The sequence below is a fragment of the Grampus griseus genome, assembly GCF_964374135.1.
Source record: "Grampus griseus genome assembly, chromosome: 6".
Taxonomy (NCBI): domain Eukaryota; kingdom Metazoa; phylum Chordata; class Mammalia; order Artiodactyla; family Delphinidae; genus Grampus; species Grampus griseus.
In genome coordinates, this window is record NC_139000.1 from 55,464,807 (window position 1) to 55,491,035 (window position 26,229).

General features: G+C 39.9%; 1 protein-coding gene and 1 pseudogene across 2 annotated transcripts in view; one reads left to right on the forward strand and one right to left on the reverse strand.

The window, feature by feature from the left end:
- Positions 1 to 970: 970 nt before the first annotated feature.
- On the reverse strand, positions 971 to 2,098 carry LOC309824425 (thyroid transcription factor 1-associated protein 26-like; annotated as a pseudogene). Its single transcript has 2 exons — positions 1,562 to 2,098; positions 971 to 1,173 (listed from the first exon to the last, which is right to left on the reverse strand). The product of its transcript is annotated as a thyroid transcription factor 1-associated protein 26-like (transcript).
- Positions 2,099 to 21,986: 19,888 nt separating this feature from the next.
- PDCD1LG2 (programmed cell death 1 ligand 2) overlaps positions 21,987 to 26,229 on the forward strand; it is a gene marked incomplete at its 3' end in the record, with an annotated part of 78,681 nt that continues 74,438 nt past the window's right edge. The window contains exon 1 of the mRNA XM_082656684.1: positions 21,987 to 22,062. Within this exon, the coding sequence (XP_082512810.1) occupies positions 22,008 to 22,062 (55 nt within the window). The 5' untranslated portion in view covers positions 21,987 to 22,007. The remainder of the gene's footprint in view (positions 22,063 to 26,229) is intronic.

Below are 26,229 nucleotides of genomic sequence, written 5' to 3' on the forward strand. Positions count from 1 at the left end.
TAACATACCACACTGGATAAGTTTAAGGTGTACAGCATCATGATTTGACTTACATACATCATGAAATGATGACCACAGTAAGTTAGTGATTATTTATCTCTCATATAAATACAAAATTAAAGAAATTTAAAAAAATTTTCCCTTTCTTAGGATTTACCCTGTTAACAACTTTCATATGTAACATACAGCACTGCTCATTATGTTTATCATGTTGTACGTTACATCCCTGGTACTTATTTACCTTATAACTGAAAGCTTGTACATTTTGACTGCCTTCATCCAATTCCCCCTCCACCCACCCCTAACTCTGGTAACCATAAAGCTGATCTTTTTTTTCTATGAGTTTGTTTGCTTTTGAAGGTTAATTGATCTACAACACTATGTTAGTTCCTCGTATACAACATAGTAACTCCATTTTTTTTAACATTTTATTTCATCTGAATTTCATATGGTGCAAAAGTATTATATGCTTGAACCTGTCACTCAAATAGGAGGTTCTTTCAGTTCTCCAGGCCAACCTTCCTTCAGATGCCAATAAATTTTTTTTTTTTTTTTTTTTTTTGCCGTACACGGGCCTCTCACTGTTGTGGCCTCTCCCTTTGCGGAGCACAGGCTCCGGACACGCAGGCTCAGCGGCCATGGCTCAGGGGCCAGCTGCTCCGCGGCATGTGGGATCTTCCCAGACTGGGGCACGAACCCATGTCCCCTGCATCGGCAGGCGGACTCTCAACCACTGCGCCACCAGGGAAGCCCCGCAAATAAATTTTTAAAACAAGAATATTATGTAGAACATACATAGAAAATTTTATCTTACAAAAACAAAAATATTTGGACATTTTAAATTTAGTATAGCTTAGCAGCCCAGTTTCTGCCGATAAATTTAGTTAATTGTTAGGAGGTTTAGTACGTATACAGAGAACTCAGTAAACAGCAGATATTTTAACCCTTGATTAAGGATAACATGTCTGACTTAATTTTGTTCTTGTATTTTTTTAAGAAGCTACTCCATTTGTAAATTCAAGTTTGGTTGGCCTTTTATAGTCTTTTTGCTCAATATTTTGAACACTTTTTCTTCTTATTGTAGAGACTTTGAGCTTCTTCTCTCTCTTGTTTTCTACTCTCAAATTCTTGTTTCTTAGCAACACACTTAGCTTGTACCTGTTCATATTCTTCCTGTGCTTTTTTAAAAATATTTTTAAAATAAATTTATTTATTTTATTTATTTATTTTTGGCTGCATTGGGTCTTCATTGCAGCATGCGGGCTTTCCCCAGTTCCGGCAAGCGAGGGCCACTCTTCGTTGTGGTGTGCGGGCTTCTCATTGCAGTGGCCCCTCTCGTTGTGGAGCACGGGCTCTAGGCATGCAGGCTTCAGTAGTTGTGACATGCGGGCTCAGCATCTGTGGCTCACGGGCTCCAGAGCGCAGACTCGGTAGTTGTGGTGCGTGGGCTTAGCCACTCTGCAGCATGTGGGATCTTAGTTCCCTGACCAGGGATCAAACCCGTGTCCCCTGCATTGGCAGGCAGTTTCCTAACCACCGTGCCACCAGGGAAGTCCCCTTCCTGTGCTTTTTGATTTGATGTTTTCTTTTATTTTTCTTTGGCATAGTAATGAAGTTTACTCTTATGCTACATTATTTCTGGCTGAGGTTGTTCATTGCTACAGTGTTCTTCAGACAATGCCTGGTCAATGTTACATTGCTCTTCTGACAAAGGCTGATTAACTTGTTCTTCTGACAAAGGCCAGTCAACTTGTTCTAACAAAGACTGGTCAACTTTTCTAAGTTGATTCTTGAGTCTTTCCTCTTCATCTAAATAGAGATGTTTCAGATGATCAGGGTACCAATCTGTGAATTGGGACTCCTGTGTGGTTTGAGCCTTTTTTACCTTCCATAGTAATTTCTTGTAATTTTGCTGAATCTTTCGTTTCAAAATGCAGACTTGTCCCTCAAGAACACTCCCCATGAAGGCTTGCAGATGGTTAGATTGCAATATCATCTGTTTCACATTCTTATTCTTGAATCCTACCTGTGAAGCTCCTTCACCACGTGTCCCAAAATTCCCTGTCTGCCACCTTGCTGCCAGCCTCACCAGTGCCATGGCACACCAACCATGTCACCAGAAAACCACGAAGGACCCACTCAATAGTTCTATACATTTTAAAATAATCACCATGATAAGGTCTAGTTACCATCTGTCGCTGCACAAAGATATTTCATAATTATTGACTATATTCCCCATACTGTACATTTTATGTCTGGGACTCATTTATTTTGCAGCTGGAAGTTTGTACCTCTTAATCTCCCTCACATATTTATAATGCATCGCATCATATCACATTGCATTGTATCGCATTACTTTTGGAGGAAAATATTTGGGAGGAAAAACCAGAAATGAACCCTGCCCTGCACTCACAAGGTGATCAGTCCTTGGTTAAGCCACGTAATCTCTCTTCACCTCAACCTTCCCTTCTAGAAAATGAAAAGAGCTTTGTAGACTGATTGTGCACACTAGTGAGATCATTATTATGCAATATTTATGACCTAAATTCCAATTTCCCATTACTAAGTATCAGTGCAACTATGCCAAGTTCTAAAAATGTTTTCTTGTTGCTGTTGTTTAGCAATTTAACTATACTCTCCATTACTGATTTTTAAAAAATTATTTCTGTTTAAAAAGCAATGTGTGTCCATGGCAAGTTATTTAGAAAATAAAATAGAAGGGGAAAAGGAGAAAGTAAAAAAACCTGTGCAAGTCCTCCACCCAGAAACGCCCCTGTTAACACCTTGGTATCTACTGCTCCAGTATTTTTTTGAGGCATATAGATTTATGAGGCAGGAAAATGTACTGAGATATTAGTTTGAGTTTTATTTGGGCCCTGTTGTGAAAACCCCAGGGCTTTCCTTTGTGCTGAGATGAGTCTGTTTTCCCAAGCCTAGGTGTGGAGGAAAAACTGAGCTGCCCAGAGGGAAGGGTGGAGAGACGTAGACTGAGACAGGAGGGAGCCCAGATGAGGTGGAGGAAGGGAAACAATGGGCAAGTGTATCTCCCTTCTAAAGAGGAGCAGGAGCTCTGGTCGGTGGTGTATGGACCCTATAGACACTAAGCTCTTAGAGTCTTGCAGAGGACATATGCCCATTCCTCAGCCAATCACGGTAGCTGAGGAAGGGAGGTCAAGTAAGAGCAGGCAACGCTTATTGAAACCACATGCCTGGAGTTATGGGTGGAGAAGCAGTTCCCCACACAGCCCCATTCTTGGGGCCTAGGCAGCCACTCCCATTTGTAGCTACTACAAATTTCACCCCTTCTTCTTTAAGGTATAAAGTAAAAAGAATGAGAAGGAGGAAACGAGAATGCTGCTTTTTCAGAATAAAAACAATTAGGTTGGGGGAGGATTTAGAGGCAAGGCATGTTAAGAGGACTAGAACACATTAGAGAAATATGGCTTAGAAAACCTACCCTGTCTCTTCTGACCCCACTCTTATGAGCCCAAGAGAAATGAGGAGGTTGGAATTGGATTGATAATCAGGACTGCATGCAAGTTGGCCTTTTCTTGCCATCAGGTTTGAGTCTCACTATTGAAAATATTGAAAAGCCTCGTGGTGTAATGGGGCCGCAGAGGGCTTAGTTCAAGTACAACCATGCAAATGAAGAAAGGCTTCTCGATGTCAACTGTTTCCTCATATGTAAAATGGGTCTAACAGTATCTAGACCACAAGTTGCTCCAAGAATGAAATGAAGTACTGTAGCAGCTTGCATAATGTTTCCTCCAAATTCCATGTCCACCTGGAGCCTCCAAATATGACCTTATTAGGAAGTATTGTGTTTGCAGATGTAATTAGTTAAGATGAGGTCATACTGGAATAGGGTGGGCACTAACCCAATGGCTGGTGTCCTAATAAGAAGAGGAAAGACATGCAATGATATGCACAACGAATAAGATCATGAAAAGATGAAGGCAGAGATTGGAATGACCTGCTGCAGCCAAGATATGCCAAGGATTGAAAGGAGCCCCCGGAAGCTAGGAATAGACAAGGAAGCATTCTTTCCTGGAGCCTTCAGCAGGAGTATGGCCATGTGACACCTTGATCTCAGACTTCTCGTCTCCAGAATTGGGAGAGAACTGTAAGTACAGTGTCTACTGTTTTAAGCCACCCAGTTTGTGCTGAATTGTTATGGCAGCCCCAGAAAACAAATAATGATACCTGTGTAAAGTTCTTGGTACGTAGCTAGAACATGCTGGTATTCTTCTTTCCCTTCCCTTCTCCTACTCCTAAATGTGCACATGTGTGCTTACTTTGGCAGCACGTATACTAAAACTGGAACGATACAGAGAAGATCAGCCTGGCCCCTGCACAAGGATGACATGCAAATTTGTGAAGCGTTCCATATTTTTTCAATCAAGTCCAGGAAATGCAGAGTCCCATACAGGATAAATATAAGGAGAAACATGCCAAAACACGTATAAATCAAGCTATCAAAAATTAAATACAAAGAAAAAGAGAAGGAAAAGACGTACAATAACAAACCCAAAACAATTAAGAAAATGGTGATAGGAACATACATATTGATAACTACCTTAAATGTAAATGGATTAAATGCTTCCACCAAAAGACATAGACTGCCTGAATGGATACAAAAACAAGACCCATATATATGCTGTCTACAAGAGACCCACTTCATACCTAGGTACACATGCAGCCTGAAAGTGAGGGGATGGAAAAAGATATTCCATATAAATGGAAATCAAAAGAAAGATGGAGTAGCAATTCTCATATCAGACAAAATAGACTTTAAAATAAAGACTATTACAAGAGACAAAGAAGAACACTACACAATGATCAAGGGATCAGTCCAAGAAGAAGATATAACAATTGGAAATATTTATGGACCCAACATAGGAGCACCTCAATATATAAGGCAAATGCTAACAGCCATAAAAAGGGAAATTGACAGTACCACAATCATAGTAAGGGACTTTAACACCCCACTTTCGCCAACGGACAGATCAACCAAAATGAAAATAAATAATGAAACATAAGCTTAAATGATACAATAAACAACATGGACTTAAGATACTTATAGGACATTCCATCCAAAAACAACAGAGTACACTTTCTTCTCAAGTGCTCTCCAGGATAGATCATATCTTGAGTCACAAATCAAGCCTTGGTAAATTTAAGAAAATTGAAATCATATCAAGTATCTTTTCTGACCACAACGGTATGAGACTAGATATCAATTACAGGAAAAAATCTGTAAAAACTACAACCACATGGAGGCTAAACAATACACTACTAAATAACCAAGAGATCACTGAAGAAATCAAAGAGGAAATCAAAAAATACCTAGAAACAAATGACAATGAAAACACGATGACCCAAAACCTATGGGATGCAGCAAAAGCAGTTCTAAGAGGGAAGTTTATAGCAATACAGTCCTACCTCAAGAAACAAGAAACATCTCAAATAAACAACCTAACCTTATACCTAAAGCAATTAGAGAAAGAAGAACAAGAAAACCCCAAAGTTGGCAGAAGGAAAGAAATCATAAATTTCAGATCAGAAATAAATGAAAAAGCAATGAAGGAAACAATAGCAAAGATCAATAAAACTAAAAGCTGGTTCTTTGAGAAGATAAACAAAATTGATAAACCATTAGCCAGACTCATCAAGAAAAAAAGGGAGAAGACTCAAATCAAAAGAATTAGAAATGAAAAAGGAGAAGTAACAACTGACACTGCAGAAATACAAAGGATCATGAGAGATTACTACAAGCAACTCTATGCCAATAAAATGGACAACATGGAAGAAATGAACAAATTCTTAGAAATGCACAACCTTCTGAGACTGAATCAGGAAGAAATAGAAAATATAAACAGACCAATCAAAGCATTGAAATTGAGACTGTGATTAAAAATCTTCCAACAAACAAAAGCCCAGGACCAGATGGCTTCACAGGTGAATTCTATCAAACATTTAGAGACGAGCTAACACCTATCCTTCTCAAACTCTTCCAAAATATAGCAGAGAGAGGAACACTCCCAAATTCATTCTACAAGGCCACCATCACCTTGATACCAAAACCAGACAAGGATGTCACAAAGAAAGAAAACTACAGGCCAATATCACTGATGAACATAGACGCAAAAATTCTCAACAAAATACTAGCAAGCAGAATCCAACAGCACGTTAAAAGGATCATACACCATGATCAAGTGGGGTTTATTCCAAGAATGCAAGGATTCTTCAATATACGCAAATCAATCAATGTGATAAACCATATTAACAAATTGAAGGAGAAAAACCATATGATCATCTCAATAGATGCAGAGAAAGCTTTTGACAAAATTCAACACCCTTTTATGATAAAAACCCTGCAGAAAGTAGGCATAGAGGGAACTTTCCTCAACATAATAAAGGCCATATATGACATACCCACAGCCAACATCCTTCTCAATGGTGAAAAACTGAAACCATTTCTTCTGAGATCAGGAACAAGACAAGGTTCTCCACTCTCACCACTATTATTCAACATAGTTGGGGAAGTTTTAGCCACATCAATCAGAGAAGAAAAAAAATAAATGGAATCCAAATCGGTAAAGAAGAAGTAAAGCTTTCACTCTTTGCAGATGACATGATACTATACAAAGAGAATCCCAAGGATGTTGCCAGAAAACTACTAGAACTAATCAATGAATTTGGTAAAGTAGCAGGATACAGAATTAATGCACAGAAATCTCTTGCATTCCTATACACTAATGATGAAAAATCTGAAAGAGAAATTAAGGAAACACTCCCATTTACCATTGCCACATAAAGAATAAAATACCTAGGAATAAACTTACCCAAGGAGATAAAAGACCTGTATGCAGAAACCTATAAGACACTGATGAAAGAAATTAAAGGTGATACAAACAGATGGAAAGATATACCATGTTCTTGGATTGGAAGAATCAACATTGTGAAAATGACTCTACTACCCAAAGCAATCTACAGATTCAGTGCAATCCCTATCAAACTACCAATGGCATTTTTCACAGAACTAGAACAGAAAATTTCACAATTTGTATGGAAACACAAAAGACCCCGAATAGCCAAAGCAATCTTGAGAAAGAGAAACGGAGCTGGAGGAATCAGGCTCCCTGACTTCAGACTATACTACAAAGAAGCTACAGTAATCAAGACAGTATGGTACTGGTACAAAAACATAAATATAGATCAATGGAACAGGATAGAAAGCCCAGAGATAAATCCACTCACATATGGTCACCTTATTTTTGATAAAGGAGGCAAGAATATACAATGGAGAAAAGACAGACTCTTTAATAAGTGGTTCTGGGAACACTGGACAGCTACATGTAAACTAATGAAATTAGAACACTCCCTAACACCATACACAAAGATAAACTCAAAATGGATTGAAGACCCACATGTAAGGCCAGAAACTATCAAACTCTTAGTGGAGAACATAGGCAGAACACTCTGTGACATAAATCACAGCAAAATCCTTTTTGACCCACCTCCTAGAGGAATGGAAATAAAAATAAAAATAAACAAATGGGACCTAATGAAACTTAAAAGCTTTTGCACGGCAAAGGAAACCATAAACAAAACAAATTGGAGAAAATATTTGCCAATGAAGCAACTGAAAAAGATTGATCTCCAAAATTTACAAGCAGCTCATGCAGCTCAATCTCAAAAAAACAAACAACCCAATCCAAAAATGGGCTGAAGACCTAAATAGACATTTCTCCAAAGAAGATATACAGATTGCCAACAAACACATGAAAGGATGCTCAACATCACTAATCATTAGAGAAATGCAAATCAAAATTACCATGAGGTATCCCCTCACGTTAGTCAGAATGGCCATCATCAAAAAATCTACAAACAATAAACGCTGGAGAGGGTGTGGAGAAAAGGGAACCGTCTTGCACTGTTGGTGGGAATGTAAATTGATATAGCCACTATGGAGAACAGTATGGAGGTTCCCTAAAAAACTAAAAATAGAACTACCATATGACCCAGCAATGCCACTGCTGGGTATACACCCTGAGAAAACCATAATTCAATGAGAGTCATGTACTACAATGTTCACTGCAGCTCTATTTACAATAGCCAGGATATGGAAGCAACCTAAGTGTCCATCGACTGATGAATGGATAAAGAAGACGTGGCACATATATACAATGGAATATTACTCAGCCATAAAAAGAAATGAAATTGAGTTATTTGTAGTGAGGTGGATGGACCTAGAGTCTGTCATACAGAGTGAAGTAAGTCAGAAAGAGAAAAACAAATACCGTATGCTAACACGTATACATGGAATCTAAGAAAAAAAAAAAGTCATGAAGAACCTAGGGGTAAGACAGGAATAAAGACACAGACCTACTAGAGAATGGACTTGAGGATATGGGGAGGGGGAAGGGTAAGCTGTGACAAAGCTAGAGAGAGACAGGGACATATATACACTACCAAACGTAAAATAGATAGCTAGTGGGAAGCAGCCACATAGCACAGGGAGATCAGCTCAGTGCTTTGTGACCACCTAGAGGGGTGGGATAGGGAGGGTGGGAGGGAGCCGCAAGAGGGAGGGGATATGAGGATATATGTATATGTACAGCTGATTCAGTTTGTTATAAAGCAAAAACTAACACACCTTTGTGAAGCAATTATACTCCAATAAAGATGTTAAAAAAAATTTTTTTAACCAATAATAAAAGAAAAAAAAAGACACATGCACCCCAGTGTTCATTGCAGCACTATTTACGATAGCCAGACATGGAAACAACCTAAAACAAGTAAATACATAAATAAATACATAAATAAATAAATATGCACACACAGGTCAATGGGTACTTGCATGCAGAGACGTGCCACTGAAAGTAAAACCAAAACTTGCCAGTAGGTTGGGCTTCAGTCAGTTCCTTAGCATCAGTTTTGGTTTGAATTGTACTCATATTAAGAGAAAGCCTGAGTTGGATGGGGATGATATCTTTTCTTGTCTTGCTCAGTGTACCTTATCCCCACAGTTTTCTGTCATCCATCCTCGTGCGTCCCTCTGCCAGCTAAAAAGAACCCTGGGTTGGAGCTACTACTTGTTGCATTGGTCTCAGCAGCAACCTAGGTTTTGTTTTTGTTTTGGCTGTTTGTTTTGTTGGCTTCTATGAGGGAATCTGACAAAGAGCAACTGTTTGTTGTTTTATTTTCTTTTGCGTCTTTGCCTGAGGAGCCGTGCCAAGGCCTGATGTGAGTATCGAGTGGGTTGAGATTTTCTCATACTTTGAGTTGGTGTTGTAGACCATGATGAGCATGCCATAGTTGGGTAAGCATGGGCACATTTTCTCTCCACACCATTGGAGGCAGGGGAAACTGCCTCAGAAATTGTGCTCAGGTACACAAACAAGCTAATTTCCTCCTGTCCTCAAAATAGTAGGATTTCTCTTGCTGGTCCTATGCTTATTATTCTTCTTGAGCAGTTTTATGAGGTGGGTTATTTTGTTTTCTGCACAAAATAAATCTGCACCAAAAAAAATTTACTCCTAAAGTTGTCTCTCTGCTTAGAATTTTGAAGGGTTAATGGAACTTAAAAATTTGGATTTTTACATCTAACACGTGTTTGTGATTATCCCTTTGGCAGGCAGTCAACATTCCAGGCTAGCCTAGCCTGTGTTTACAAGCTATATTCAAGTGTAAGCTGTTAAAAAAAAAAAAAAAAACTATAATTACATTAACTTATAATATAGGCAACCATTATTTAACAAAAGCGTGATTTGGGCCTACTAAATGCTTAATATTCTACATAAAATGATGAAAGAATGTTTAGCAAAATGAAGGAAAACTGCAACTATTGCTATTTATTGGTCACTATCCAGGTGCACATAGTAGAAAAGTGATGACGATGGATTTATGTGAGAAAGGGTTGAAGTGAGGAGGTGAAACTTGAATGAAATTACCTACAAATAAGGTCTTGTGACCCTGAAGTTCTGTGGTTCTGTGGAAGGGAGTGATTAACATACATTGACAAAAATGTACAGTAAGAATATTCAGCGTGAGCAGTAATCAGACAGTTGTAGCAGGAGTCAAATGCCAATTGATCTGGATGTTTTTTAAGCTCCCTTTGAAGCCTAAGATTCTATGAATAGATGAAATCTTATCTCTTGCCACTTGGAACTGGTCTATTTGCCTTTATTACCTGAACTCTCACCATCAGCAGGATGTTCCTTTCCCACTCTTCAAGGTGTCTTCTCAGATTTCTTCTGTGAGCCTTTCCATTAAACTGTAGCTCCTCATAGGCAAAGACCACACCTTTTAGGATCTCTGAATCCCAAGTACCCCTCACAGTGCCTCACAATATGCATGGGTGCTCATTGGGTGCTTGTTGAGTTGTTGAATTAATTGATTTGATGAAGTGGCTGGTGAATCACCAGATGTGGGATATTTGCATAATATACAGCGGACATTGGGGCTGATGGAGGTGATGCAGATTTCTCAGGGACAGTATTAGGGATCATGCTTCAGAGCTGACTTTCTTTAAGATGCATCGGACAGTGATCCATAGGTTGTCGTGTGTAATTTTTATTCCACATGGCAACGTTCAAATATACCACATGACTTAACTGTAGCATACTTGGGTTACCCTGTAATGAGGCAACTGCAGCCTGACCTCCTCATGTCCCACACTGCTCTACTGCTGTGGGGCTCTCTCATGTTGTGTTCCCCTAATCTTCAAATCGACTAACAGAATTCCAGGATAGATAAAGGAATCTGAAAGGTTATCCAGCCCCAATCACCTCAATACCCTCCAGCCCTCCCTAATAACCCTGGGGCTGATTCCCAGTTCCTAGTCTCCCGACCTCTCTATTGTCAACCACTTCTGCTTCTTGGGATTTCCTCCCTCGGCTCTGAGATATTGTGATGGGGAAGCTTTTCACTCTTAGGATCATTTCTTCTCTGCTTTTGTCTCTGATCTCTTACTCCCACTCTCCAAATTCTGGGGCATTCCTCAGAGTTCAGATCTTTTCTTTCTAACCTCTCTTTTTATACTCTCCCCCTCAGAGAGTTAATTCATTCCCCAAAGTCAACTAACATTTTATTACAAATAACTTCTTTATCTTTATCTCTAGTCCCAAATTGTGTTCCACACTCCAGACCTACATTTTTCTTGACTGCCTTGCATTACTTCATGACTCAAACCTAGCTCATCATCTTCCCTTTAAAAATCAGCTCTTGGGCTTCCCTGGTGGCGCAGTGATTGAGAGTCCGCCTGCCGATGCAGGGGACACGGGTTCGTGCCCCGGTCCGGGAATATCCCACATGCCGTGGAGCAGCTGGCCCATGAGCCATGGCTGCTGAGCCTGCGCGCCTGGAGCCTGCGTGCCTGGAGCCTGTGCTCCGCAACAGGAGAGGCCACAACAGTGAGAGGCCCGCGTACCGCAAAAAAAAAAAAAAATCAGCTCTTGATCTTATATTTCCTCCCCCCCACCCCCACCCAATGACATCAATATTGTTTTGATAGTCTGACCTCAAAACCACAGTCAACTTGTTGCTTCTGTTTCTTTCCCATGTGACTAATCACTTGTCAATTGTTTTGTCAGTTGTCCTGTCAATTATCTTATTGACAGGAAGTTTCTCCTTCCTCTCCCTTTCTTCCCTCTTCTGATCCTAAATCAGATGCTTTACCAAACATCTGGATGAACACTGTGACCCCCTAATCAAGTAGCTGGCCTCCAATTCCACTCTCCCTCTATTACATACTGAAAAAAACAAACTCAGATTTAATCTTTTCAAACTTCTTTGTTATTGTCACTCAGTTTTTGAGTGACTGTCACTGTTTTTTATTGGCAGCTCTACCTGGCACTAAGCTCTCAATATTCTTGTCCCAAACTTATTTCCAGCCAGGTTATGCTGTTCATTGTCTTCCTTAACATGCCCTGTGTGTTTGCACCTCTAAAACTTTGCTCCTGACTCATCTGCAGTGCCCTCAAGAGTTGTTCCAACTCTCCAATTTCTACCAGTGCTTCAAAGACTCATTTCAAATCCCATCCGAGAAGTCTCCCTTCTTCCAGTCAGCTTCCAGGGTTTTTGCATCGTCATGCAAAATATTTTACACCACTTCTTAGTATTTTTCATGTGTATGAGTTTTAAACTTCTGACTATGTTATAATGTCTTTAAGGGCAGGAATCCTTTCTTAGATGAATCCTTCTATAGATTCTCCACAGTCTAATGCAAAGACTTGCAAAAAATGGCAGCTCAGTGTTTATTGACTAAAAAGTTGAGATTCAATTTGAATTTAAGTTAAATTGAAGGCTACAGATTGTCTACCTATGTCTAGATGGTTTAGATATTGAATACTGAAAGATTTCTGATCCACCTCTAAAAACAGAGCCACTGTTGTTAAGATTCCCTAAAATCTCAAATGCCTGTAGGAACTGGTAGACAGTAAAATGTGTGATCATACAATAGGGAGTAGCACGGCCTGGGGCAAACTCTGCATTACTTGCCAAAGGCACTCAGATCCAAATTATTTTAAAACATTGCTACTTACAATTCTTGCTTTAGACACTTGGCTTCAAAAACAGTTATTAAGTCAGGTATTTCAGTTCAGTTTGTTGTGTGTTTATCTAGGTCTTCACAGATATCCAGGGCTGTGCTAGACACTTGGGAAGAGGGAGAAGCAAAATGAGTTAAGACTGGCAATGTTCAGCAGAGAATAAAGTGTTATACAAGCATGATCCTTTATGCTGGTTATTATTACACAAAGAAATTATTTGCTAGGATTCTTGAGATATTTCCATAAAGTACCTGTGCCTTGGTTGTTCTAGAGACCAGAGAATTCTGAAAGCTTTGTTTCTGTCTTATTTACCTCTGCATACCAGAGCTTGCCACACAGAAAATATAGAGTAAATGTCTTGAATAAAAGAAAGAAAGAATTAAAACCTCTGTACATAATTTCAGCACCATAAATTTCATTTCATCTATAAATTCACAAATAGCTTTCAGTAGATAGGTGAAATGGCAAGAAACTGGGCCTGAAGCAACCAGAAAGTGAACCTTCTAGCACCTATAGTAATTTTTGGTTCTCTTGCAAATTTTGCTTGGAAAAGTTTTCCTGCTTACATTTTCTGCTTACAAACTTCTCCTCAGAATTTACAGAAATTTTCTTGATTTTTCTGGAAAGATACGACTTCTTAATACAATTGAATAAATTGCTGTTAGTATCTTTTATGGAGAAATAAGCAGAATAAGATCTAAACATCTACTAAGCAGAAAGTTAGACGTAACCTATTAAATACAAGATAGACAAGAAGTACTCTGAAAGGTACAACAGTTCTGTGAACATTTACTTAGGAGGTACAGGGGAGTAGTCGTGAAAGAGGTGGTGCTGAGTGAGTCTTAAAGACTAGCTAGATTTTACCAGGCGAAACCTTCGTGGGTTAGTGAAAGGAGTGGCCATATTAGGAATTCATGGGAATTTTAGACCAAAGATCATCAGTCACCATCCTAAGTAATAATGACAATGAATGTAAAGAACGCTTTGCCATTTACCAAGTATTTTTCACGTACCTTGTCCACAGTCATTTCTGTTTATTGACTGTGGTGTGGTCAAGAGCTTCAGATATTAGAGAACTCGATGATTTCCGATTTCCACCCCTCGCAATCTCACCATGTTAGAAGGACCATTTATGGCTCTTGGACCACAGGAGCATGATCTAATCATTCAGTGAATATTAATGAGGACCCACCATGTATTAGGAGCTGTTTGGGGTGCCAGAGATATAATAAGGAACAAAAACAGACAGAAATTTCTGCCCTTGGGGAGCTTAATCTTCTTGAGCAGGATAGAGAAACAGAGGAAAAAGAGAAGCAGCAGCAGCAGAAGCAAAAGGAGAAGCAGAAGAAGCAGAAGGAGCAGAAGGAGCAGAAGGAGGAAGAAGAAGAGGAGGGGGAGGGAGGAGAATGTCCACTGAAGCAGGAACCTTCCACTTGACGGTATCCATAAACTCTTGAAGATTTCTCCAGGTCCACGTCTCCCTAGATGAGGACACAACTGACCAACCAAACTTTGCATTACTGGTCACTAGCTCTGCCACAACCTAGGCAACAAAGGTTATGCAACTCCCCACATTACTTTATGTTCCTAATAACAAAGTGCCTAAATTATCAAAAGTTTAACTTTATGTCTATGTACACATTCATATATATACACATTTATAAGTTGAAGTTTTTTACTTATCTCCATGATATCATGTTAACTCACTTTGTTAAATGCCTTTTAGAGGGGAGGAATAAAAGACTTCAGCTGGAATAAGGCCATTCTTACATATCTTAACTTTATCTTAAACACTAGTGATCAACTGTTAGTGATAGGCCAATAATACTTGTGGTAGTTAGAAATGAAATCACACTTTAATATCAAAAATATTAAAATGTTCACGGTTCATCAAAAATCTTGATATGTTACACACTTGAGTATTACCTAACATGGCGAAACAAAATGGTAGAGATTGGTTGTTAGTTGCATAGATGGTACGTGGAAGGGACCTTGGAAGTCACCTAGTTCACACCTTCTTTTGTAGAGAGTGGAGAGTGAGTTCCTAAGGCAGCAGGGATAGAGCAAAGACTGGAACTCCTGTCTCCTGATGCCTAGCTCAGAACTGCTGCTTCCACCACACCACCAGAGAAGCAGCTTTTCTAGTGGCCTGGGTGAGAGCCAAGGGGGCAGCAATTTGAGCAGGACTTTGCACAAATCTAAAAAGAGTAGCTTTTGCTTCTTCTCACTCTCAAGCTTGATTATCTCCTTACTGAGGGGGCCCTTCTTGACTCCTGGAGCCACCAGAAAAAGTTCTTGAAGCTTATCCTATGCCATTCTGTTCCATTTTAGATAATGACTTGCCCTCAACTGCAATACTACGACATGTTCATAGGCAGAATTATCAAGAATTACCCATAACTTCATTAAGAATTATCCAGAAATTAAGAAATTCAGCTAAACTGATCATTTGATTAAAAACTACTTTTTTCCATTCACATTCCAAAGTATTCATTAGAGCCCAGCCTGACTGATATAAAGATAGCTACAATGAGCACCCTCTGCTTGATGGAAAAGCTAGCAAAACCAAACATGTACATAAGGAATATACAATTAAGATGAAAATGAACAGCTGACTAGGCATAGACAATAAGATATTTATATCCAAAACAAAGGTGAATTTTAAAAGGGGAGGCTAGAGAGAGATGTGGTTGTTTGAACATGTTCATTGTATCGTGGAGAAGAGTCATCACAATGCTCATTTGGCCAAAGGAGTGCCTTACACATGGATACTCTTTAAATGATGCATTGAGTTAATTAATTTTGGCAATGCACTCCGTAAGTTCTCTAAGTAAATTCTTTCAGGCCTTGCCTGTCTGAGTATGAAAGAGTTCATACTTCCCCAACATTAACGCCTTCAAGAACCTGCTCTTTCAGAAAACGTGGTTCTCCTAAAGAACCCAGAGGGTAGAGGTCTTATCCGGATAGCCTAGTCTTTTGAGAGAGGTTGGTGAGGGGCTTGAGATACCTGTGGAAACATTCTTCTGGGAGATAATCTTGTAAATAATCTTGCTGTTAAAAAGGGATCACCTTCCACCTCTTGTGGAAACTCTTGCTTCAACATGCACCTTTTGCTTAAACAATACCAGGGATGATGCCTCCCCACCCCATTAGTGGCCCATTGTGTTGTGAGTGGCTCCATTCGATGGAAAGTTCTTATTTGTGGCAAAAATAAACAACCAAATTAAGGTTTCTGTTTCTCCGATAGAGTGGAGTCAAGTGGGAGCCAGTGATCTCAGATTCCTGAGTATGATGCTAAATTGTCATGCATGCAAGCACTCATTCACTTGTCCATTCAGCACACAGTTATAAGGACCTAATCAAGTGCAGTCCGCTCTCCGTATCTAAAGGGTTCTGCAACCCTACATATACGGCCGACTATATTATGCCATTTTACATGAGGGACTTGAGCATCTGTGGATTTTGGTATCCACAGAGGATCCTGGAACCAATATCCTGCAGATACCAAGGGATGACTGTACAAAGAGCTCCTATTCTAGCCTAGAAAACAGAAGTGTAATAAATCAGCATACCAGTAATGAGTTAAGTACTTACACTAGAGGTGAGTAGCAGATACAATTGAGGCAGAAGAAATAGACTAAGACAGTTAGGAAAGACTTATCCACTTCTGTTGAATGCATGAAATGTAAGGCCACTTAAGGAGTTATTTATGATGCAATACAATTTTTTAAGCTCATGAAGAAATTGAGATAGAAGAAAAATAAGATTAGAAAAAATAAGATGAGATTAGATGAGAGATTAGACTTCTCAAAGCACCTGTGAGGTCCTAGTCATGGAAAGCACATGTGTTTCTCTGTGGCCAAGGCAGGAGGTGCCAGATCAGGAAAGGTTTTGTAGGCCACACTAAAGGAGAACTTCACCTTGTAAATAGTGGGAGTTGTTGAAGTCTTTTAAGCAGGAGTGACATGGTCAGATTTGATTATTCAGTATTCAAGAGATTGTTCTCCCTGCTAGGTAAAGAGATAGTTCATCCAACAAGTATTAACCAAGTACCTACTTATTGCCAGACTCTGTTCTGGGGCTGAAGGCATAGTAGTAAATAAACAGACAACGATCCCTGTCCTTTGAGTGATTATATTCTAATGGAAGATGACAGGTAATAATATAATAAACAAGTACACTATATGGTAAGTTAGATGGTAATGAAAGTTTTGGAAAAGAAAGACGACAAGGAGAATTGGGAATGCTGGAGGAGTGGTGCTGTTGCAGTTTTTTGCATAAGGCAGACTCACCAGAAAGAGCGAAAAAAGCATCCAGGTGTAGGGACAGGCACACTGGCAGCAGAATCCACACTTGAAGGGATGGATTTGGTGAAGACACTACACAGGCCTGGAAGTGGGCTTAGGGCCATTTGGGCAGTGAATTCCAGCATCCCAAGGACCTAGATTATAATGGGTAGTAGGGGGAGGTCCAGAGGTCCAGATGACACCTCTCAACCCAGCAAACAGCCACACTGCAGGGAGGGGCATGGCTACAGTGCACTCATCTAAAGCATGGCAGGGTGACTCAAGACAGAGGCCCCTATTACCTGGTTATTGGAGAGACTTAGGAGTTTATTCTCAGTGAAATACTGAGCCATCAAAAGGTTTTGAGCAGACCTGCTTTGACTTACATTTTTAAAGAATCACTCTGGCTCCTGTGTTGAGAGTCAACTGTAGGAAGGCAAGGTTAGAATAGCCACAAGACACGATAATGGCTTAGGTTGATATGGAAGCAGTGAGACATGGTCAGATTCTAGATATATTTGAAAGAAGGGCCTATAGGATGTGTTAATGAATCAGATGCTGGTGATAGAAGACAGGAGCCAAGGATGACGTCAAGGTTTGTGACGACAAGAGAAGGATGGAGCAGAAGGAAACAAGACTAGGCGGTAAAAATGGCAGTGAGGAGGCTCTGCTATGGTGTATCCAGGAAGTAGAATTAATAGGACTGGGGGCTGGACTGAATGTGCAAGATAAGCGATGTGTAGATTTAAGATGACACCCCCAGGATTCCGGCTTGAAGTAGGAGTTATTATTATTGGCACTTTAGGGAAATGGGACACAAAACGTTTTCATAAACTGTCTAAGTTCTTAGAGGCTAATACTTTGTAGACTCAGAATCTGAACTCAGATGTGTCTGACGTTAGAACCTGAGCTCTTAACCATTCCATGGGGCACTTTATCCCTAGGAGAAAGAAGCCTGCTAGTTGGAAAGTACCTTTACGACAGTGTCTGTCTCTCAGTTGACTCAAGGAGACAGTGTGCAAGGAAAGTCCCCTTCGATGAGCAGGGAAGAAGGGGAAGTTAAAACGAGTGATGCGTGAACCAGGAGTCCTTTCTGTTGCCAGAACTGCATGTTACATGCTATCCTTTTGTACTCTAGGAAAAAAAAATGCTAGGCAAGTGCTAGACTGTAGGTGCAGCTTAAAATGGTATATTTTCTAGATATATTTGTAGTTTCAGTAAGGAAGAGGGTTTTCAAGTCTAGCTAAGGTGTGTCTTGAGCATTTCCTGGTAGAAAGCACTAGATTCTGTTCCTAGTTGTTATCTGCTGTAATATTTCCCTCCCTAAACTAAAAACAAGAATACAGCCCACTGTGGACCTTGCATTCGCTTGTAGCTACTGCCTCATATCTCTGCGCCCTTTTATAGCACTATTCTCTAACAAGTTGCCTATATTCTGTTGTCTCCACTTCCTTATTTCCTATTTTTATCTGTACCAGATCTACTGATACTGTGTTTATCAGGGTCATCCATGACCTTCATACTCTGCTAAATCCTGTTCTCAGAAACATTTGGCTCAACTGATCACTCCCTCCTTCCAGCACTATGTTTTAAACTCTAGGTTTTATTATTATTTATTACTATTATTTTATTTATTATTATATCTATTATTTAGGCATGGTGAGGCCAACAGATCAGGAGGTGACTGCCTTTGAAAAAATAGTTCGTTATACTCACAGATCCCAAGAGAAAGGGGCATGCCACACCATAGTGCGCCATACAGGCAAATACCAGGATCACACAGGAGGCAGAGGGTGAGGGAGAAAAGTACGCAGGAGCCTCTACTGTGGGTTCCACAGGAAGGAATGGGGCTAGTTTGTATAATTTCAGCAGACTTTGGGGGCATAGGGGTATCTGGTAACTGACCCTAGGGTGATTAGGGCAGATAGATAGTGACCCAGAGAGTGAGAGCCCAATAAAAAGGTGATTGGAGGTAGGGCTCTGGACTGGTTGGTTTGCATATGAAAGGCACACTCAGGGGACAGTTGTTTACTGTCTCTAGGAATTGGCTAATCCTGAGGGGGCAGTCCCTCTAAAGTCAGCAAGATTCCAGATGTCAAAGCATCAGAATACAGAAAATAAAAGAGATGGTTAATTTACCTTTATATCCCTTCTCTCAATCTTCTTTGCTAGTACCTTCCCTCTCAAAGACCCCTAAGTGTTGGAATGCCCCATATCTCAGTCCTTTGACACCTTCTCTTCTCTATCTCTCTTTAGGTGGTACTATGCAGCACCATGGCTTTAAGTAACACTTATGCATTGATGACTCCCAAATTTATATCTCTGCCCCAAACTTTGGATCACCAGTTGTCCAACCACCTACTAAACATCTTTACTTGAGTGTCTAATAGACATCTCAAACCAAACATATTCCAAATACAATTTTTGATTTCTGCTCCCTAATCTGCTTCATTCTTAGTCTTCTCCTTTTTAATAAATAGTATCTCCATTGCCCTAGTGACTCAAACTCCGAACCTAGAAATTTTCCTGGATTTCTTTACTTTTGTCAAACTACATTTCCATCCTGTCAGCAATTCCCATCAAATCTTCTTGAGAATATAGAAGACTTAAATAAATGGAAAGACATGCCCCATTCATGGATTAAAAGACTTAAAATTATAAAGATGGTTATATTCCCCAATGGATCTACAGATTCAGTACAATCCCTTTCAAAATTCCAGCTGCTGCTTTTGTGTGGAAATAGACAAGCTGATCCTAAAATTCACATGGAAATGCAAGGGAGCAAGAATAGCCACACACACACACACACAAACACACACACACACACACACACACACACACACACACAAAGTCTTAAAAAAAAGAAAAGTTAGAAGATTCACATTTCCTGATTTCGAAACTTACCACAAAGCTTCCGTGTAATCAACAGTCTGTGATACTGACATAGGATAGACATATAGTTCAATGGAATAGAATTGAGATTCCAGAACTAAGCCCATACATTTAATGTCAATTGATTTTTGGTGAGGGTGCTATGACAATTCAATGGAGAAAGAATACTCCTTTAAACAAACTATGCAGAGTCAACTGGATGTCCATGTGCAAATCAATGAATCTGGAGCCTTACCTCACACCGTACACAAAAATTAACTCAAACTGGATCAAAGACCTAAATATAAGAACTAAAGCTATAAAATTCTCAAAAGAAAACATAGACGTAAATCTTTGTGACCTTGGATTAAGCAATATTTTCTTAGAGATGACACCTAAAGCACAAGCAATTAGAAGAGAAAACAGATAAACTGGCCTTCATCAAAATTAAATTAATTTGTACTTTACAATTAAAACATTTGTGCTTCAAAGAACACTACCAAGAAACTGAAAAGACAATCACAGAATAGGAGAAATTAATTACAAATCATATATTTGATAAACAGTTTGGCAGTTTATCAAAAAGTTAAATATAGAGTTACCATTTAACTGATCAATTCCACTCCTACATATATAATCAAGTGATTTGGAAACATGTCTACACAGAAACTTGTACATGAATGTCATAATAGCATTACTCATAATAGCCAACAAGTGGAAACAAATGTCCATCAACTGATGAATGGATAAGAAAGATGTGATGTGTTAATACAATGGAATATTATTCAGTCATAGAAAGGAACGAAGTATTGGTAATGTGTTACAGTACAGATGAGTCTTGAAAATAATATGCTCAGTGAAAGAAGCTATACACAAAAGACCACATATTGTATGATTCCATTTATATAAAATATCCAGAATAAGCAAATTGATAGAAACAGAACGGAGATGAGTGAATGCCAGGGACTGGTGGGAGAGGGAAGAAGAATTGGGGAGGTTCTGCTAATGGGTATTGGGTTCCTTTTTGCAGTGATGAAAATGATCCAAAATTAGACAGTGGTATGGGTTGCACAGTTCTGTAGAATATACTAAAAACCACTGAATCATACCACTAAATCATCTGTGTCTTAAATATATATGTATACACACACACACATAATCCTATATTGTATGTCAATTATACTCCAATAAAGATATTAAAAGTTTTAATAAATTTAAGGAACCAATTTTAAAATTTTAATACATTTTTAAAATGTGTAAATATAAAAAACCTTCAACAGACCCCTTCTCACCTCCACTAGCCCCACCACTCTGGTCCAAACTATTATCATCTCTGTGAAAACATTTCTTACTGATCTTTCTGCCTCCAATCTTGCCCATCCCACTCTCCTTCACAACAATAGTCTATTGTCTACACCAAAACTGAATCCTCTTTTAAAAATGTAAATGAGATCGTGTCATTCTCCTGATCCAAATCCTCCACTGGCTTTCCATTGTACTCAGAGCAGCTCTGCTTTTACCTGATTTAGATGTATGGCTTCCCTGGTGGCGCATGGCTAATAAAATTTTGAAAGCCGCTTTGAGGACAAAAAAAGCTGACAGTGGTATACCCTGTCCCTTTTGCCTTCAACCGTGAGAAGTCCTTGGGTGGGAAAGTTTGTGAGCAAAAGTGGAAGCACGAAAGGTGAAGCAGGACTAAGGTTTGGCACCCACTCAAATGGGTTTGCAGTTCTCTGCAATCCCTGTCTGCACCTCTTAGTAACAGGTAGTTCAAGTGATGGGCACACTGGATCACAGCACTTTAAAGAGCTTGACAACTTTACCTGCTCAGTCAACTAGCAAGTATTTATTGAGAATCCAGCTCTGTTCTATTGAGCACTGAGTGTCCAACTCACAGAGTTCCAGTCCAGCTGGAAAAGATGATGTACATTATTCATCTGATGAACAAGACTGGTTTTCAAGGGCCTACACTGAAACTATGGAAGAAACAGAAAGGTACAGATAACCAGCTGTGTGGGTAACTCATGAGCACTGGTTCATATGAGCTTCTAACTTGGATCGATAAAGGGTGCCTCGCTTCTTCTTACCCCATCTCTCCTCTCCTTTAGGCAGTCACCCTTTAACTTCTTTTCCCAGCTCTACTCCACCATGGTCCACTGCCTCCCCAAAAGATTTGTTTACCAGTCATTTCCCTGTTCTGTTTTCAGAAGTGAGCAAATGACCAAATCATGAGACCCAGAAAAACTGCAGAAGGCCCTGAGACTTTCAATTGTCTGTTTCAGATCCGGTACAGAAAATGTTCCTTCTCCTGCTAATTATGAGCCTGGGAATGCCGCTTCATCAGACAGCAGGTAAGAAAGGTCCAAGGGAGGAGCCTGAGAAAGAGGAACAGGTGATGACCCCTAGCTGAAGCCAAGGATGAGAATGTAGTCCTTGAGCTGAAGGCTTTCTTTGAGAGGAAGTGTGATTACCAGCTATTATAAGCACAGCCAAAAGAATGGTGCCCAGGGTGGCATGTGCATACCCATGTCCCTGTCTTACAGAAACAGGGACTAAGAATCCATCTATCCCCACTTTCCAATAAAGGTAGTAACAAGAAGACAGGACCATTCAGGCCATGCACCTCTGAACTGACACAAGAGGGCATGGGTTGAGTGTCCTGAAAGGTGAGCTGCCAAGAAGCTGTCCTTTTTTCTTCTGTCAGGGACAGTGAGGAGACAAAGGTCAGGGGGACACCTCCTCTTTTAAAAACCAACAGTAGGGCTTCCCTGGTGGCTCAGTGGTTGGGAGTCCGCCTGCCGATGCAGGGGACACGGGTTCGTGCCCCGATTCGGGAGGATCCCACGTGCTGCGGAGCGGCTGGGCCCGTGAGCCATGGGCGCTGAGCCTGCGCGTCGTCCGGAGCCTGTGCTCCGCAGCGGGAGGGGCCGCGACGGTGGGAGGCCCGCGTACTGGAAAAAAAAAAAAAAAAAAAAGCAACAGTAGCAGCCATGGGTCATTCACACATTAATGTGGATTACTTGAATTGGAAACTCAGAGTCTTCCTTGCACCTAAATGAATAATGAACCTTAAAGCTATGCCTTTGGATTTTGGAGAAAGATATTCTACTGGAGGGTGTGGGTAGCAAGGAGGAAAGCAGTTTCAGAGTTTTGCTTTCCTGGGGAAGGTAGTTTAGACTATTCACATATGCGGTCAGGACCATGAGTGCATTATAGTGGGTGAACACCATTTAGGTAACAGAGGAGGACAGAGGTGGACAAAGCGGGTTAGGTCCTCTATGATAACAGCCCTGATCCCATGGGAAGTCATCCAACATTCTGCCTTTCATTGAGAAAGAATGGCTTCTTTGGCACTGATAACTTTTTGAAGAGCTTTTCCCTCTATTCCAGGTGATCCCAGTCACGTTTCTCCCCCTCCCTTGGGCTGCTCAGCCTGGTCTGGCATTAGAGACACTGACTTGGGGCCATCCTTGGAGAACACCCCAATATTCTGCTTACTCCAGGCCTGCCCTTGCAGTGGCAGCTAAAGGAACACTTGATATTTCCTTTCTAAGAGACCCTGCCCTGCTGGGATTTTTAGAGACAGGCAAAATTAACTCTTTCCTTACTTGAGTGCTCTGTGGATGCTCTACCATTTTATCTATAAAATAATTTAAAGATTGAAGTGAAAAGCTATTGGAAAATATTTTCATTTCACTTTTTAAATATTTATTTTTAAATTGACATAAAGTAAAATTTTACTCTTTTTTATAAAAGCATCTATGAGTTTTGACAAACGCATAGTCATATAGCCACCACCACAATCAAGATCCCGAGCAGTTCCATCACCAAACAAAAACCCTCCTCCAACTTTTAAGCCCAGGTACTCACCGATCTATTCTCTATCCTGTCATTGTAACTTTTCCAGAATGTCATATAAATGGGATCACTTATTAGATATTCTTTTTGTCTGGCTTCTTTCGCTTAGCATAACGCATTTGAAATTTATCCATGTTGTTATATGAATCAATAGTTCATTCCTTTTTGTTGTTGAGTAGTATTACTCTGTAGGTACACACCACATTTTGTTTATTCATTTCCCACTTGAGGGACTTTTGGGTTGTTTCCTATTTTTGGCAATTATAAGTAAAGTTGCTATAAACATTTGTATATAGGTTTTTGTGGAAGCATAGGTTTTCATTTCACTTAGGTGAATACCTATGAGTGGGATTACTGAGTCATATGGTAAGTACATATTTAACTTTATAAGAAACCATCAAACCGTTCTTAGAATCTGTACTGTTTTTGCATTCCCTCCAGCAAAGTATGAGAGTTCCAATTGTTCCACATCCTTGACAGCCCTTGGTATTGACATTGTTATTTTTCTTTTTTAACTCATTCTAGTAGGTGTGTAGAAGTTTCTCACTGTGGTTTAATTTGTGTTTCCCCAGTACCTAGTGAGGATAAACATATTTTCATGTGCCTATTGCCCATTCATATATCTTCTTAGGTGAAGGGCATATCAAATCATTTGACTGTTTTTAATTGGGTTATTTTCTTATTGTTCAGTTTTGAGAGTTCTTTATATATTCTGGATACAAATTCTTTATCAGATATGTGATATACAAATATTTTCTCCCAGTCTGTAGCTCATCTTCTCATTCTCTTTTTTTTTTTGGCTGTGTTGGGTCTTAGTTGTGGCAGCAGGATCTTTGTTGAGTCATGTGGGATCTTTTGTTGCGGGGAGTGGGCTTCTCTCTAGCTGTGGTATGCGGGCTCTAGGGCGCGTGGGCTCTGTAGTTGGCAGCATGCAGGCTCTTTCATTGAGGCACGCGAGCTCAGTAGTTGTGGTGCGCAGGCTTAGTTGCCCCGAGGCATGTGGGATCTTAGTTTCCCAACCAGGGATCGAACCCTCGTCCCCTGCATTGGAAGATGGGTTCTTTACCACTGGATCACCAGGGAAGTCCCTCTCATTCTCTTAACAGTGTCTTTTGCAGAGGAAAGATTTTAATTTTGGAGATACCTAATTTATCAAATTTTTTCTTTGATGGATTGTCATATCTAAGAACTCTTTCCCTAACCCAAGACCTGAAAGATTTTCTTCTATGTTTTCTTCTAAATACTTTATAGTTGTACATTTTACATTTAGGTTGACCATCCATCTTGAGTTGATTTTAGTATAGTGTGAAGTATAGGTTGGGGCTTTTTTTTTTTTTTTTTTTTGCACGTGGACATCCGGTTGCTCCAGCCCCATTTGTTCATTTACTGAAAAGACTATCCTTTCTCCATTGATTGCCTTTGCACCTTTGTAAAAAATCAATTGTCCATATTTGTGTGGGTCTTTTTCTGGCCCTTCTGTTCTATTGATCTATGTATATATTCTTTCACTTATATCACTCACTCTTTTATTACTGTAGTGTTGTAGTTCAATTTTTTCCTTATATTTTCATTTCAAAACCTAAGGACATCTTGTTACCCAGACACATTTAAGGGGAAATATTTATTTTTGTACTTTGTCATGTCTTGAAGGAAAAAGTAACCCCAGTCTTATGTCTTTCATTGATGTCTCCTTCTTTCTTCATCCACCAGAGAAGAATAAAATCCAGGAAGCCCATGACCAGGGTGATGCTTGAGGTCACTCTAGGGCAGGGACCACACCCTGGGTCACTCCACTTAGCCTATAGCTGACCTCCAAAACTATATCTGCTGACCCCTGAGGTATAGAAAGTAGAAGGATCAGGTTGGGGAAGGGATTTCTAATAGACAAGATGTCTCATGCAGCATTCCTGCTAAGAGGAGTGCATGCGTCAAGTGATCAGAGCAGCATCTATTCTAAACCAGGAACTAGAGCTTTCTGAAGGCTGGCTGTGTAAAGCAGTCCCCCCTCCCCTCACTGCCTACACCCATCCTCACCTTTCAAAATACCTTAAGAAGTCTGTAAACACTTAAGCTTCTGTTGTTAATGGGGAAAAAAGGTATAAAATTAGCTTAAAGAGGAAGCTATCTTGGTAGGTAATGCAAATAAATTGTTTTGTGTTTCCTGGAGATGTGACAGGTCTGACTCCATCGGTGCCCCGACTGCAAATAAAAGGCGAACTTCCCCCAAGAACTTTCAGAAAGGCTCCAGCATTACTCAAGCCAGCTATTTTAATCTGTCTAAAGAACGTGCATTTATTAATTTTTCATGCTCTGGCCAAGTCCTTTGCCCTTTAATTTAGTCAAGATGACCAAATGAATGTTTTACTGGCTTAATTTTCAGTTGTGGAAACTTTCCAGTTTTCTCCTTTGTCTGATGACATCAGGAGTTCAATGCTAGGTTGGAGTTTAATTTAATAACCATGTGACATATGAAATAGAAAACAAATGTCTTTTCCTTATTATAAAGCTGGAAAGTATATCTATTTCATTCATGTATGTAGTATACACATGCCAGTAGATATATAGTCCTATCTGTTAGAAGTACAAGCTTTCAACACACAGAGATATGAATTTGAATTCCAACTCCATGAGCTCCCACTTTTTTACTTTGGGCAGGTTGT